The 16025-nt window shown below is 40.7% G+C and overlaps 3 protein-coding genes across 7 annotated transcripts in view; 1 reads left to right on the forward strand and 2 right to left on the reverse strand.

The window, feature by feature from the left end:
• Positions 1-5155, reverse strand: part of smoc2 (SPARC related modular calcium binding 2) — a 28892-nt gene extending 23737 nt beyond the window's left edge. For both annotated transcript variants that reach the window (XM_023327967.1, XM_014471435.2), the window contains exon 1: positions 4828-5155. In XM_023327967.1, coding sequence (XP_023183735.1) covers positions 4828-4902 — 75 coding nt within the window. In that variant the 5' untranslated portion in view covers positions 4903-5155. The remainder of the gene's footprint in view (positions 1-4827) is intronic.
• A 1386-nt stretch (positions 5156-6541) lies between these two features.
• On the forward strand, positions 6542-12749 carry eif3l (eukaryotic translation initiation factor 3 subunit L). The gene is made up of 15 exons (XM_005806107.3): positions 6542-6685; positions 7014-7056; positions 7361-7571; positions 7665-7744; positions 8267-8328; positions 8412-8481; positions 8561-8634; positions 9526-9697; positions 9791-9945; positions 10017-10187; positions 10268-10401; positions 10964-11137; positions 11210-11399; positions 12361-12441; positions 12571-12749. Exons 1-15 carry the CDS (start codon positions 6662-6664, stop codon positions 12640-12642), a joined length of 1713 nt encoding a protein of 570 aa, XP_005806164.1. The 5' UTR covers positions 6542-6661; the 3' UTR covers positions 12643-12749.
• A 348-nt stretch (positions 12750-13097) lies between these two features.
• Positions 13098-16025, reverse strand: part of cdh23 (cadherin related 23) — a 188493-nt gene continuing 185565 nt past the window's right edge. For all 4 annotated transcript variants that reach the window (XM_023327715.1, XM_023327714.1, XM_023327719.1 and 1 more), the window contains one exon: positions 13098-14678. In XM_023327715.1, the coding sequence (XP_023183483.1) occupies positions 14337-14678 (342 nt within the window). In that variant the 3' untranslated portion in view covers positions 13098-14336. The remainder of the gene's footprint in view (positions 14679-16025) is intronic.

Here is a 16025-nt window from a genome sequence, read left to right on the forward strand (position 1 = left end):
TCCGCCACCCAGATTTACCATCAGATTTCCTGCTAACAGTCTCCATGATGGGGTGGGACAACACGAAGGACATGAGAATGAGTTGGAACAAGAAGCTTTAGAAGGTAACAGTGCTGAGAAGCTCCTTCTGATGTAGTATGGTTTCTGACCAACATGTTTCCTTCCAGCCAGTTCAGCCCATTGCTGTGCTCTACAGCATGATGATGAATGGCCTCTGCTTCTGCACACTGCACAAGCTTCCACCCTGATTCCTCAGAAAACCGCTCCATACAAGACAGGACACATATTGAGACTCAAATCTGCCCAAATCCTTTTCTTGTCTACTTGCAAACAGCTGCTTCTCATATTCTCTCTTTTTGCTCTTTCTTTTCAGTTTTTCTTTCTTTGTGTGATCTCACTTGGAAGATGCTGTTTGCATCTGCTCAAAGAACAGAAGAGGCTGGCCAGGGAACAACAGACGGCTGAAAGACGGCGAGACGTGCAAAGTGCGAGGGAATTTTTTTTTTTCCTCCCAAATCAGCCGGCATACAAATCAAATCCTATTACCTCCCCCCGGCTCTGCGGTATTGTGGGGCTGAATGGCGTACAGCAGAGGCAAGCCTCCAGCGGAGAGCCCTTTGTGAGCCAATGAAGGCCCCGTGGGCTGGGAGGCCCCCCGCTTCCAGCCCCTGAAGAAGCCCCTCACACTCCGGCCCTGCAGGATCAGCGGGAGCCCTGGCCCAGAGCTGCAGCTAATGCGCTAAATGGCCTTAGCAGGAGTTTCCCACATTGATGCAAGGAAGGGGAATCATTAGTTTCCAGCGTGGTGGAAAGGGAAGAAAGTGTCAGCCTCTAAGCAGCCTTTTATAACGACCAGAAAAAGATGTTTGAAGAAAGAAGAGTTATTGTGAGCAGACGTTGATGGAGGAACGAGGACAAAGAGAACGTCTCTTTGCACAGGTGGGAGGCGTTCTGGAGGCACAATGGCCACTGAACCCATAAGGAACTTTGAAACAGACGTTCTTCATATGTTGCACCATTTGTATAGTTGGTAGAAAAAACACAGTTTAGTTTTTTTCCTCAAGTTGTTAAAGAGTTTATTTTCATATGCTGTGAGAGATTTAAATGGGTATTGGTTGGGGTTTTAAACTAGGTTGATTAGATTGAGGTATGTTAGGGTTTTTTCCCTTTCATCTTGTTTTTATTCTTATTTTAAATGTGTCCATTGAGAAGCATTCTGAATCTCGTTGTGCTGTCGGCTGAATGACAGTAAACGTTTTGTGACACTGCACATCAGTCTGAACACCACATCGGGCTGTAAGGTAGTGGCTGCATCATACTGCGGGGAAGCTGATCAGAGTTCATGGGAAGATGGACGGAGTTCAGTAAAGGAAAATCCAAGTATGGTCATATTCAATAAACTAGAGTATATGTCCAGGTGAGTCTTGTTTCTCAGATGATTAAAAGAAAAATTTAATCTTAAATGTTGTGTTTTCATTTGTTGTTAGCTGTAAATAATCATGATTAAGAGAAATGAAGGGTTAAAAAATCAATTTTAGTCCAATTAATCTACATAATGTGTTTCACTTTCTTGATTGAGTTACTGAAATCAATTAACTTTTCAATAAATTGTTATTTTTTGAATTTATATGTAGAAAACTTGTTAGAGGCAGAAGAAGACCGTAGACATCGGCGGAAGTCCAACACTAAACATACAGCGGAACAGTTTAGATCAAAGAATATTCATCTGTTAAAATGGCCTAGTCAAAGTCCAGACCAACATCCAATTGACAGTATCTGGCAATAAGGCTTGACAACTCGTATTCTGTAAAAGGGTGAGGTATATTGTGCAGATAAACTAGCAAAAGAGTCTCTAGATAAACCTCAACATTTTTAGCTTTAAGCACTGAGAGACATGGCTTTGCTAAGTACTGAATCATTGAGGTTGAAAAGAAAAATGAGTTGGTAAAACCTGAGAACCATGTATCATCTTGATGTAGTTTGTCACATAAATCCCCAAAAATACAGCAAAGGATGTGGTTGTGACACGACAAAATGTGGAAAAGTTTCTGAGGTAAGAATAATTTTCCAAGTCACAACATATCACATTGAAATTTTCTTTTTTTTCTGTGTGTCCTTCTTTTCACACATCCTTGCAAACTCCTATTTCCCCTTGGAAAAAGAAAAAATCTGTCACACAAATAATCTTGGAAAATAACCCACAAAATTAGCAAATTACTCAGCTGTTAACATGAAACCAGGACTGAAACAATGAGTCAGAAGTCGGTCTGCTGCTTCACACTGATATCAGGCCAACACACAAATCAACAGGGATGCTTCTCATTCTTGCAGTTCTCCCATCAGACTTTGATGTGATGTGATGTGAAAACACACCACAAACACATCTGTTCCTGGGCAACTGCTTTATGACCTGAAAATCCTCTGATTCCATTTTTGAAGCAGGAATCACGACACCCACTCACTGAGCAGATTTAGTGTGAGTGGATGTGTAAATTTTGGAGGAACGTTGGCTTGGTGAAACAATTACTCCCACATTCCACCGCTTCAGCGCGCTGCCGCAGAGAGAGGATTTCAACCTTTTCACTCACAGGTTAATAACTCTTGGACATCTTAACGCAAACCGTAAATGATGTTCCTGGGGAGGCAGCTGCCACATCAGCCGACCCGGCGGTGAGGGGGGATGACCGAGCACATTCCTCTCCCTGCTAATCCTTCTTTGGCACTGTAACTGAACCTGATCAGGCCAATGAAATCCCACCTCCTCTCAAAATGGTGATTTTTTAGCAGTTGATGGAAAAACTGAACAGGCTGCTGGAGTCCTGTGGCTGTAAACAATGCCATGTGCACCGGCTGCTCAGGCCTGTCGATCCGTGCTTCTGCTGCATATATGCACATCAAAAGCATCAAATCATCCTGAGTGTGAAAGTTTTTTTGCCAATGTTTAAGGCAAGTGTTACCTATTTTTATTTTTAGCAAGTTGTTCTATCTAACAAGACTGTAACTCTTGAACTCTGTTAGTTTGACAAGCAGTGGTGGTTCTAACAGGAATAGTGCCCTGGGCAAGCCCATCTTTATGCCCCCCTTAAAATGCATGCAATTATCAGTAATAATAACTCCAGCAGAGTTATTACTCCAAGTAACCTACTCTCCCAGTATTCAGCAACAAGCAGGGGAAACTTACTCCATCAGCTCTGCGTTATAGCAAACTTGTTCTGGGCACAGCTGACAAATGTGCTATTTTCTAGTTCTTGTGGGGTGAGGCGAGCTGGACTAAATGTGATCATCTCTTGTTCAAAATCTGAAATAACTGAACTAGTCAAATCTAATGAGGAATAATCTTTACTGAGCAGAGATTATTTAAAACAACATTTGAGAAAAATCAAGCTAAAATTTGCTTGGGATCTTTATTTTCCTTCATAGGATCAGCGTTTTGCAGCGTTTTGCAGCGTTTTGTTGATGGAGTGTGTTTGGTTCTGCAGAGGGAAGACGTCCAGAAGCAGGTGCTCATCCTATTCATAATCTGCAACTGCAGATTGCTATGCAAGATGAAAGACTGCCATTGTTTGGTTTTAAACATGCACCAAACATAAAATTATGGTGCATTTCTGAACATCTATTATGTCTTACAGTTATTTTTTAACATAATTCAACATTACAGCATGTTGAAAATATCAGGAGGAAACCAGAACAACCATTTACTAAAGATAGGTTATTACTTATTTGGGGTGTGTTTGCTGAAGAAGGCAATCAAGACACTTTTATTAATTTGGTAGTTAATCCGTTTTGTTTTTCAAACACATTGTTATTCTGTAACTGAATTTTCACTGACCCACGTGAAAATGTTGCAAAAATGTTTTGATGGTTAGAGTTTGATCTTCTGGTAGGACATCATGTATCCTATGACATACAGGTGGATTTAAATAAATTAGAAAATAGTTGAAAGTTTATTTATTTCAGTGTTTCAGTTGAAAAAAATTTAATTTATGTACTGTACAGATTCATTACACTCATTGTGACATGTATTAAGTTTTACTATGAAAACCTCAAAATTCCGTTTATCAGAAAATTTTGATTACATAAGACTAATAAAGGGAGGATTTATATAAAAGTATTAAATTATTTCTATGCTTACATATTCATGTGGAGGACTGCAGACTTTATAGTTGTCCAGCAGACTGCCTCTCTGTGCCACAAACGGTCAATGCTAAAGATGTTGGTCTAGTGGAGGGAAAACATTTTGGCAAAAGGTGCAGAAGCAACACCAGTTACTGCAGCCTTGCTGAAATTGTGAATTGAAAAGGTCCAGTTTTTAATTTACAATTAAAAGGGGCGTTGACTGCAGATGGAGAAGAAGCTTCAAAACCTTCCACACACTAAACAAAACTTCCGTCAGTGATGGTTTAGAGTGTTATGTCATCTGCTGCTGTCGGTCCAATGGGTTTTATCGAGTCCAGAGTCATCGCAGTCATCTCTCCGGACATTTTAGAGAACTTCATGTGAACAGTTACTGACAAGCTTTATGGAGAGGTTGAACCTGGTGCCGACCAGCCTCAAAAGCACCAAAACCTGATTTAATGACGCAGCTTATTCTAAATACCTGCCACCGCACAGAGGCAATAATCCATGCAGAATGTTGAGTGTTCAAGGACAGACTTTTCATAAGCTGACATTTCTGTGTGTCAGCTTTATTGGTCTTATGTAATCATTTTGTGATAAACCAGATTTCAATAACTGCAAATCAAACCCATCAAAATTTAAATCCAAATCAATATTTTTGGTCCTAAATGAAATAAAGTGAATCAATCTGTGCCTGTTGCGGCTTCATACCGTGAGAGCGGAGAACTTCTGAGCGCGTCCTGCGCACATCAGGCAGAGGAGAGCCAGCAGCGGCCAGACGCGCATCCTGACGCAGCGCAACAAGAAAAACTCTCCACAATTACGCACGGTCCAAAGTTCCCTGCGCTCCACTGCGCGAACTTCACTTCAGCACCAGAGAAATTAACGTGGAGAAAAGCGATAGAAAAAAAGGCAAAAAGAGAAAAATCCACTCTGCCTCTTGCGGAAAGTACCTGCGGTGAACAGGCTGGTTGGTTTCGCTCCGTTTCCTTGTTTTCGTCTGCCAAAGCGCTTCTGTAGAAACTCTCCTTATTTCTGGCAGAGTAATAACACCCCCCCCCCCCCCCAGCCCTGACCTTTCCCCCTCCCTCAGTCTCTCTCTTTCTCTCTACCTCTCTCCCTCTTTCTCTCCTCTTTCAGATCCAGCTTCCACACCCCTTTCCCTCCTGATTCCTTATCGGGATGCAGGCAGCTGCGCAGCCGGTGGGCAGAAAGGCAGGCAGGTAGGAGGTAGGTGTCGGTTAGGGATTCCGTCTGCTGCCGGTGGGCGAGCCAAACACATCAGGTAATCTTGTCTTTCGTCCAACTCACTCAAAATGGCATTTTTTCCTCTATTATGATGATTTTCACTCAATAGATAAAAAAGAAGAGGAGAGGTCAGATAGGAAAAACTCAGATTTTGGGACACACTCTGTCTGGATTCGATTGTTTATGGATGATTTCTAAGTTTGAATGAATATCCTCAAGGGAAATCTGGACACAGTTAGAAAAATTCCCAAAATATCCAACAATCTTCCATTTAGAGCTTAAAGACAAACCAAAGAAAATCTGAATCTGACCGCCAACCACAAACTAACTCCAGATCTAAAGTACCATCATGTGGAAGTTCAGGCTCTTTACTTCAAGTTGAAGTTACGATGAACTGAATGTTAATCTGAGCAACTCAACGGTTCTCCACCATCCGAGCATCCAATTAGGACACCTACCTGCTGCTATGACGCCACCTAACGGTGTTTAGGAGTAATAGCTGCTGGAAGATCATGCTCAATTTAGCCTTCATTATAATATTTTATACTATGTGTTATTTTAAAGACACAATTTGTCAACTTTTTCTGTTAACTTTGAGTGTTAATAAAACAGATGCACAATTTTGCTGTTTTTTTTACATTCTGTTACAGCAAACCTTTTTGGATTTTATGTGATGAAGCAAGCAAAGTAGAGCAAAATTGTGAAGTGGAAGGAAAATGATACGTGTTTTATTTTTTTTCTCAACTAAAAAATAAAACACTGAGAGAGATTTTGATGTACCAAAAATGTACATCAAGCCCCATTTTTACTCTAGTTGTGAATAATCCTTCAACATGTAACATGGACAAATTATGATGACATATTTTTATATGCAATCATTTATGTATTTAATGAACTATTAAATAACCAAGCAATCATATGTGCATTTATTAACTAGATAGCGTATTCTTTACCGGGTTAATTCGCTTAGTTCTCCTCCCCTAATTGTTTTCATATGAAAAACTAAATTAATTTGAATTAAATCGTGTTTCAAACATCCTTCATCCCACAGAAGCTTAAGATCAGCTGTAAAGGAACTTTCTGATTTCAAAACGTTCAACTTGGTATTTATCTGCCCAGAGACTCAAGTTCCCACAATGCTCCACAGCTGTGTTTCTGGCTTACGTCACAGCATGCTCTTTCCGCTTCCTCCCGTCTCTCCAGCGCCAGCTGCGTGGTTTAGCGGCGTTAGCTTGTTGGGTCCCGCTGCTGGCCGGTTATTCTATTAATCTGCGAGTTTGGATTGAATCCCACCAGAATGTCGTACCACGAAGAGGAGGAAGTAAGTATTTATGATCGATTCGACATATTGGAAATCTGATTTTGAAATATTTGTGACACACGGGCTAGCCGCTTAGCACCTAGCAGCAGTTCCAGCCGGTGTAACTGTAGGTAGCTAGCTAGCATGAGAGCCAATATTGTTGATTCTACGGAGTAAGCTACATCTGTTAGCTGTATCTAATGTCAGATAACTGAGTTTAAGAAGGTTAAGATAGATATGCAGTACAGTAAACCGACGCTACTGTTTACTGTACTTGTACTACAGTAAAGTAAACTGACAAATATTCCAGCATCAGCTAAATACTCAAATAACATCTTTTTCTCCACAGTACGATCCTTATGCCTACTCAAATGACTACGATCTGCACACAGGTAAATATAAGAGTAAATGTTTGAACGTTTTGAATGTTTTTAATCAGGATAAATTGATATGAATCTAAATACATTAGTGTGTTTTGGAAATTGTGAAATTATCTTAATCAATGAATTCAAAAGGGAAACTCTGTTTAGATTCATAACAAACAAGATAGTAAAATATGGTTGCTTGAAATTAATCTTCAATTTTCACTTTTTATGTGAAATTACTGAAAAGAGTTAATGTTTCTGTCTAATTTAATTGGATTCACCTGCAGTTGGACACCTGAAGCCTCTCTAAACAAAGTTCTTCTATTCGCAGGTGATCCTAAAGCAGATCTGGCGTATGAGCGGCAGTACGAGCAGCAGACCTACCACGTCATTCCAGAGGTCATCAAGAACTTCCTGCAGTATTTCCACAAAACCATCTCTGATCTAATCGACCAGAAGGTTTATGAGCTGCAGTCCAACCGCGTGTCCAGCGAGAGCATTGAGCAGAAGATCTACGAGATTCAGGACGTCTACGAGAACAGGTGAGCCTAACGCTTCATAGAGACAGCTGAGGTGTGTGTGTGTGTGTTGGCATGAAGAATGTTTAATCTTGATTTTGCTTTGCTTCTAAACAGCTGGAACAAGTTGACTGATCGTTTCTTCAAAACTTCCCCGTGGCCTGAAGCTGAAGGCATCGCCTCGCTTGTTGGCAATGGTGAGAGCATCATCCAATCAGATTACAGTTCAAACCAGAAGTTGACATGCAACTTTTTTCTCTCACTGCCTGAAGTTTAATCAGACCAAACTTCTTTAGTTTCAGCTCAGTCAAAATTACCAAAACTATTTCTATTTACTTAAATAATAAGGTATTTTAGTTTAATCAGAAATCAAATCTGTCAGAGATTTATTAATCTTTTGAAAATCAGAAGTTTACATTGTGATTTTTTTTCTTCTTTGTTTTGACTCGATGGGGAAGTCAAAAGAAATCAGCCAAGGTCTCAGGACGGTGTCTTCTCATAATGTGTGTGTAAATATCTGGTTTAATTGCAAAATTTTAGTGTTTTATTAATGAAATACATCAAAATGAGTTTTTTTTTGGAGTTCTTCAGTGTGAAAAAATGTTTAAATGGATAATGTAGTTTGAAATACCTGAGGTACTCTAAACTTTAGACTTCTCCTGTAAAGGTGTTACTTCCTGCTCACGTAAAGCTGATTTTGGTGTTTGTCACTTGCACAGATGCTGTTTTCCTCATCCTCTATAAGGAGCTCTATTACAGACACATCTACGCTAAAGTCAGCGTGAGTATCGGCGTGACGTTAACGTCTGGTCGGGTTCTGGAGCTGCAAACATTCTCTCAGAACCGTCGTCTCTGTGTGATTAGGGTGGACCCACTTTGGAGCAGAGGTTTGAGTCGTACTACAACTACTGCAACCTCTTCAACTACATCCTCAGTGAGTGCAACCATCCTGGTGCCGTAGCTTTAGATGCCGTAGATGCATCAGTTATATGACAACATGTGGCTGTGAACAGATGCAGACGGCCCCGCCCCTCTGGAGCTGCCAAACCAGTGGCTATGGGACATCATTGATGAGTTCATCTACCAGGTGTGCATCATATTACGAACTTTAATCATGGAATGAAATGATAAAATTCTATAGTTTGTGTTTTATTTAGGGATGCACCGATCCACTTTTTTCTCTTCCAATGCGATATCTGTATCACATCTGCATCGGCCAGTACCGATCCGATACAGAAAAACAGCTGACTTGACTTAAAATGTTTTTTTTTAACACAAACATAAATGTACTGAATTACACATTTATTTGACAACTCTGAACCAGTAAAGTACACTTGAATACACCAACAACTATACTGTCATGGTAATAAATTTTCTGGACAATAAATTGTTCCAGTAATTATTCCAATAAATGATAATATTGTTTTGAGAGCATTTTCTACTAATTTAGTGTGATTGGCATAAGAATGGAAGAATACGTTCTCAAAGGTCAATAAACTTAAAATTTTAATGAACATTCAACACTTTAACTGGAAGACATTTTAAATATCTAAAATAAATAAAAAAACAAACAAAATGAATTGTAAAGTCACAAATCTGTCCTTCAAAAACAGAGCCATCTGAAACCAAAGCACCAGACTGAAGACTTGTCATCCAGTTTTTGGTAGAACAGAAGAAAAATGATAAATAATGCAAAAGGAAATTGAGTTCATTTTAATTTATCATATAATTAACTGATTTATTACTTTTTGTGAAAGGCCTACTGCAAATCATCTTTCAAATGGTTCAGAAAGTGCAGTTAGGAATTTAAAATGTAATATAAGATAAATAATAAAGCATGATGTCGCTCAGAGTGTAAAGTATAGAACTAGACAGAATAGATGTGCCCTTATGGATCCTGACTGATCCAGATATTAACATTGGATCAGTTCATGTCTAGTTTAATGGAAACAGGAAACCTGCTCCGTTTCCTCCACAGTTCCAGTCCTTCAGTCAGTACCGCTGCAAAACAGCCAAGAAGTCCGAGGAGGAAATCGAGTTTCTGAGGAACAACCCGAAGATCTGGAACGTCCACAGCGTCCTCAACGTCCTCCACTCCCTGGTGGACAAGAGCAACATCAACCGGCAGCTGGAGGTCTACACCAGCGGAGGTAAGCTCATGTTCTGGTGTTACATTTAGGCTCAACGTTTAAAGCAAAGGTAACATAGATGACTGAAGGCTGTCACCCATTGGTCGGCTGCAGGAGATCCAGAGAGTGTTGCTGGGGAATATGGCCGCCACTCCCTGTACAAGATGCTGGGCTACTTCAGCCTGGTGGGTCTGCTGCGGCTGCACTCCCTGCTGGGCGATTACTACCAGGCCATCAAAGTCCTGGAGAACATCGAGCTCAACAAGAAGGTGAGAGAGAGACTTCCTGTTGGAGAGACTTGTTGGTGTTCAGCGGCCTGATCGCACTTCCTGTCCTTCAGAGCATGTACTCCCGCGTGCCGGAGTGCCAGATCACCACCTACTACTATGTAGGATTTGCCTACCTGATGATGCGGCGCTACCAGGACGCCATCCGAGTGTTTGCCAACATCCTGCTCTACATCCAGAGGACGAGGAACATGTTCCAGAGGTCAACCTACAAATACGAGATGGTCAGTACAGCCGTGATGGTTTAATTTTACTGATGTAAAGTGATGGGATTGAAACTTTTCATCGCCTGGGATGTTTTTAGATCAATAAGCAAAACGAGCAGATGCACGGCCTCCTGGCCATCGCCCTCACCATGTACCCCATGCGCATCGACGAGAGCATCCACACCCAGCTGAGGGAGAAATACGGAGACAAGATGCTGCGCATGCAGAAAGGGTGAGAGACGATGTGGGCTAACAAAATTTTTACCCTGGGAGACGAAACTGACAAATTCAAACCACTGGAAGGCCACAAAATTCATTAAACTGAAAATACGAATTTGCAATTTTGCAAATTCAGGCAAAATCAATGCATAGCAAAGCATAATCATGAGTTTATTGCAGATTTTCCTCAAAAATCTTCAAAAACTCCCACCTGCAGGTGACAGTATTACTGACTTCTATTACTGCTGTCTCTGCTGTGATGTCAAACTAAAATCCATGACTGATGTGGCGAGTAATTTAAGTTCTTTAAAGTATAAAAATGTTTGTCCAATCTGTCTGCCTTTTTCTTTCTTCTACATGTAGATTTTGAAGGAGATTTAATGAGGAAAAATGTAAAAATGGTGAAATCTCAGAGACTGAATATGGAATAGTGACTAGCTGCTAGTTGAAGAAGTCAGTTCTGTAATTTTCACACAAATGTGTCTTAGTCTCTGCTCCTTCTGATTATTATTATTAGCCGGTACTGCAGTACTTCCTGTCAGTTCTTCATGGACTTTGTTCTGTTCTCATTTCAGAGACCTGCAGGTGTTTGAGGAGCTGTTCAGCTTTGCCTGTCCTAAGTTCCTGTCGCCTGTGGTGCCAAACTATGACAACGTTCACCCCAACTACCACAAGGAGCCCTTCCAGCAGCAGCTCAAGGTGTTCGCTGAGGAGGTGCAGCAGCAGGCTCAGCTCTCCACCATTCGGAGGTGATGGATGTTTAGCATCTCTTCTCCAGATTACACAGCGGCTGTTTAACCCTTCTGTTACCATGCCGACAGCTTCCTGAAGCTGTACACCACCATGCCAGTGGCCAAGCTGGCGGGCTTCCTGGACATGTCGGAGCAGGAGTTCCGCATCCAGCTGCTCGTCTTCAAACACAAGATGAAGAACCTGGTGTGGACCAGCGGCATCTCGGCGCTGGACGGAGAGTTCCAGTCTGCATCCGAGGTCGACTTTTACATCGACAAGGTAAAAGTTCTACTTCCTGTTTCTGTTTACAGAGCTGTGAAAAAGTCTTCACATCCTGACAGATTTCTTCTGTTTGCTCAAGATTTTTAACTCATTAAACAATAATAATTTATACATAATGGAATAAAATAACTCAGATTTTAGTTGAAGAGGAATGTAGAAATACATATATTTACTGTAAAGCTAAAAGTTAAGAAAAAAAACATGGTAATAAACTTGTAGAATATTTTAACTCATGTTTTCTGTTTCTACATTTTCTGTGAAAAATGTAAAAAAAAAAATCTAAATAGTATGTATCTTCGTCAACTTTCTATTCCGGAGGGAAAACATGTTACCAGTCTTAAACTTTAATCAGGAGCCTCACAAAATGATATTAAGGGCCAGATCTGGCCCCCAGGCTGCGCTTCGGAACCCCCTGTACTTGCATTGACTTAAATTGAATCGAGTTTGGCTCTGCCACTCCAAAACATTTGCTTTTCTACTGTTTTTAAGTTATTCTGTTGAAATATTTCTTTTCGAGATCTTTCAGCCATTACAGGTTTTATTCATATGATTCTGGTTCGGTAATAATCAGGTATGAATTCAGCTGGAGAAATTAAACTCAACTTCCTAAAAATGTGGTTTCATTATTAAAAAAAAGGACATTTTCACCAAAGTAGATAGTTGCCTTTTATCTGATGACCAGGTTAGTTTGAAGTTTTTTTCCTTTAATGATTGAAATCCTCAACTGAAAACTGCTTTTTTCTAATTACTCAGGTTGACTTTATTGGTCCGAAACATTAAGTTGGACAGAGAAAAGCAGAAACAACAGCAGAGATGTGTATGGAGGAAAATATCTGTAATTGAAAGATAGTGAAAACTCCCAGGAATTTAAATTAATTTATACACAAACATATGTCTTTTTATATATGTTTATGCATACAATTTAATTGTAGATGAAAAACGGTTTTATGTTTAACAGGACATGATCCACATTGCCGACACAAAAGTTGCTCGTCGGTACGGAGACTTTTTCATCAGACAGATCCACAAGTTTGAGGAAGTAAGTAGATTCACAAAGTTTAAAACGGCTGTAGAGCTTTAATCTAGAAAACTGGACTAGAAAGTTTTCCAAGTATTTAAAACGAAACACATTCCCTGTTTCATTCATTTCTCCTTTTGTTTCCTCCAGTTAAACAGGACGTTGAAGAAAATGGCCATCACTGGCACCACCACGGCGACAGGAACCGCCACCAGCCGATGAGACCGGGCAGCTAAGAGCCAAATCCTCTGCGGTGTAACTTAGTTTCCTGATAAAAAACTTTTCTATGTTACCTGGAAACAATAAAATTATGGAGTTGTCCGAAACAATCTGTTAACTTTTTATGTCTCTGGTGCACATTTATAATTTTGGACCACCGGGTGGCAGTATTTCCAAACTGTTGCACTTACTTGTGTTTATTAAAAAAAGTATTTTCCTCTGGACAAATTTTGCTTTAGAGGATTCTTTCAACAGGTCCAGCTCAAATTATTTAGAGGTTTAATGTTTTATACAAATCTTTAAAAAAAATCAACTAGCTAAAACTTATCCAAATGAACAAAAAGGCAAATATAATGTGTGTATCAAACGTTGCTTTATCAACCATTATGACTCCAGGTATTAAGCTCAGGTTTCGTCCTTGTGGTGCATCAGGCATCACATTACTGCAGACACTCGAATCAGAGACCATTTGCATATTTTAATTAGCACAGATCATCCCACAACATTTCCCAACACAGATCTCATGGCTGGTGACAACAATAATAAAAAAAAGAAACAAACTTACAAAACAGGAATATAAAACATATTTTTTTTCCATTACACACCACTCAACAGAAACATCTGTTATACAAGGGAAACAAATGGACATGTCACCATAACACTATATACTCATACGCCAAACATCCAACATGACTTCCTTAACGGTTTTGGTAAGACAACATTTTTCTTCAAAAATATCTTTTGATTCAATGTTTTTTTTAAATACAAAAATAAAAATAAAGCAAAATTTCTCACTTTGAGCTTGACAGTGAGTCCCCCCTGACCCCACGTGGCAGTGTAAAATCACTGGGCACATTGCCATCTTAATGTCTATAAAAATTTTATTTGCTTTTAGAAATATTTTATTTCCTTTTTGATAAAACCTTTTTTAATCTTCCTCATCATTTCTAAGGAACTGTCCACCATGTATTTGGAACATCTTGTTTCTGTGCTGACCATAATCACCTGCCCAAGAGCGTTTCCAAGTTTTTTGCTTCCATCAGGAGCTTCTTCACCCTCATTCTTCTGTAATTTGTGTAAAATCACTGAGAAAACAATGAAAAATTCCTCAGTTATTTCCAAACTATTGAAACATCCATTGCTATTTCCGTCCACACTATGGTACACTGACTGTAATCATGTTGCCAAAGCAATTCTCTAAAAATCTGCCTGATTATTTTATGTTCTCGGTTTCCCTTTAGAGGCCATCTGCTGGTCTGAGTGTGTGTAGATTGATGTATGTGTGTGTTTTTGTGTGAGTGTCTGCAGTCCAGGCATAAGTTTCAAAAGGATTCATGAGAATGAGGCACCTTTTAGATGAGTTTAAGGTCATGGTTGGAGCAAATGTTGCCCGCTCCATCTCGTTCACTCAGCATTTTAATGACTGCGAGGGAAACCTTTTGTCTTGCTGAAGACGGGATCCTGCAGGTGGATTAAAACTTTACAAAGTGGTACTGTGACCATTTTCATCGATGAAAGAGCCAGTCAAACCAGCTCACACTCAGTGTGAGTGTCCTCTTGCAGGATGTTTCACTGAAGCACTGGCTGAAGAGCTTCCCTAGACTACAAACACTTCCCCTCCAGTCCTTTTCAGGAGGATGGAGGCACAAGGACACACACAAGCCCGGTTACCCTCAGACCAGCGAGGCCTCGGCTAGTCATAACTCTGTGATCTCCAGGGGACTCTCTGACAGGGTGTCCCCGTCCTTGTGGCGGTGCATCGGGGTGGATTTAGCCGACTCCGTGCGAGCGTTTCTTTCTGAGTACAAGCCGCCATCTGCGTTCAGCGCCTCTAGAGAACGTGCCAGAGCCCGCTGGTCGTCCTCCGGCAGGCTGTTGATATCTGAGGTCAGGAGGGTGCCTGTGCTGCCATGGACCACATGGACGCCTTCAGGCCCCTTTAGCTCCACGGGAAGTTTGTGCTTGAACCGCAGAGTGCCGCGTCCACCAGCCAAGTCCAAATTCTCATCTTCATCGTCGTCCAGATCACTCTGGATTAGCTTTTAGAGACAGATAGAGAAAGAGAGTCAGTAAGGTAGCGTGAGGCTAAGCACAGAAGGTTGCCAGGAATACATTTGTAAGATAAAGAAAGTACTCTCCTCTGATTGCCCTTTTCCACTAGTGCCAGCTCAGCACAACTCGACTCCACAAGGGGTTTCCACTAATACCAGCTATGTGGTTCAGGCCGTTTTTAGTACCTATTTCTCTGGACTGTCCAGAGTTGGGTTGATGTCACAAGACTGTCTGGTTGTGTCACAAAAGCAACTCACTTGTTATAATCTGATCCACCATTTATAAAATCTTGTGAGCTTGTGCAACTTTTTGGGCTCTTGGACCAGCTGACTATATGGCAACCCACCAACTAGAACTGTTACTCAATTGGTTTGGAAAAACCCCCGAACTGCATGGACCAATAGAGCCAGGTCTAGCCACCCTGCTATAGGTAACATTTGTTACACTTTCAGCTGATGAGGTTTGCTGTGTCAAACAAACGAAACTCTGAGTAACCTGTTCCACCCCTCACCTGTGGGTGCACTGCACCAAGACTTGGTGAAGAAAACACTGTACAACTTTCTTCTTCACAAAATGAAAACATAAGTGGCAGCATCAGATTTTAGCGTTTGTAGGATTTCTTTTTTGTACTGTAAAAAATCTTGAGGTATTTCTCCTGTTAACACTGGACTTGCATGTTTGTTTTGGTTGTATTTACCCAGAATGCCCTGCGCGATAGTCCACTTCCTGCTTTTTGAACAATCTCCAGTCTGCCCAGTGTTCACATATGCATTCAAACCACCCCAGAGTTCACTTCAACCAAACCCAGAGCTATGTATGTAGCTCTGGGTTCAGTTATGCATTCACAACTCCCCAAATGGACTGGACTTCCCAGGCAAACGAACTGGAGTTGGATGAAAGTGGACTGAACGGGCTGGTCTGAATGCGCCATAAATGTACCAAACCACACAACAGATCCCACACTGACATTCTTTATTTGACAAAGAACATAAATCTTCAGAGAATCACTTTCAACAATATAACTTTTTCCTTCCTCATATTATTAGAAATTAATTTTAGACTAATCATCTTAAACCCGTTGCTTCAGTTCAGAGGTTTGCAGACATTTCCGTCAGGCAGTTATTGACCCAGTTTGCGTCTAGCTTGAACCCTGAGAAGATAAGACGGCTTCATCTGCTATACAATAAAATGCAAATGTGATCGTCTCAATGGCTACCCTGCTCTGGTTGCAAGGCCAAATCACCACTCCTCTACCACCGTGTTTGATAGTTGGTATGAGTCGTTTGTGCTGATGTGGTCTGTTCGAGTTTGTCCAAAAATGGTGCTGAGCATTG

Source organism: Xiphophorus maculatus, chromosome 22 (assembly GCF_002775205.1).
Source record: "Xiphophorus maculatus strain JP 163 A chromosome 22, X_maculatus-5.0-male, whole genome shotgun sequence".
In the NCBI taxonomy this organism is placed as follows: Eukaryota; Metazoa; Chordata; class Actinopteri; order Cyprinodontiformes; family Poeciliidae; genus Xiphophorus; species Xiphophorus maculatus.

Bases quoted from the DNA above. Each gene is read 5' to 3' on its own strand.
- eif3l (XM_005806107.3), top strand. From the start codon at position 6,662: ATGTCGTACCACGAAGAGGAGGAA. The intron at 7,745-8,266 runs GTGAGAGCATCA...TCACTTGCACAG, and splicing joins CGCCTCGCTTGTTGGCAATG to ATGCTGTTTTCCTCATCCTC. The intron at 8,635-9,525 runs GTGTGCATCATA...TTTCCTCCACAG, and splicing joins TTGATGAGTTCATCTACCAG to TTCCAGTCCTTCAGTCAGTA.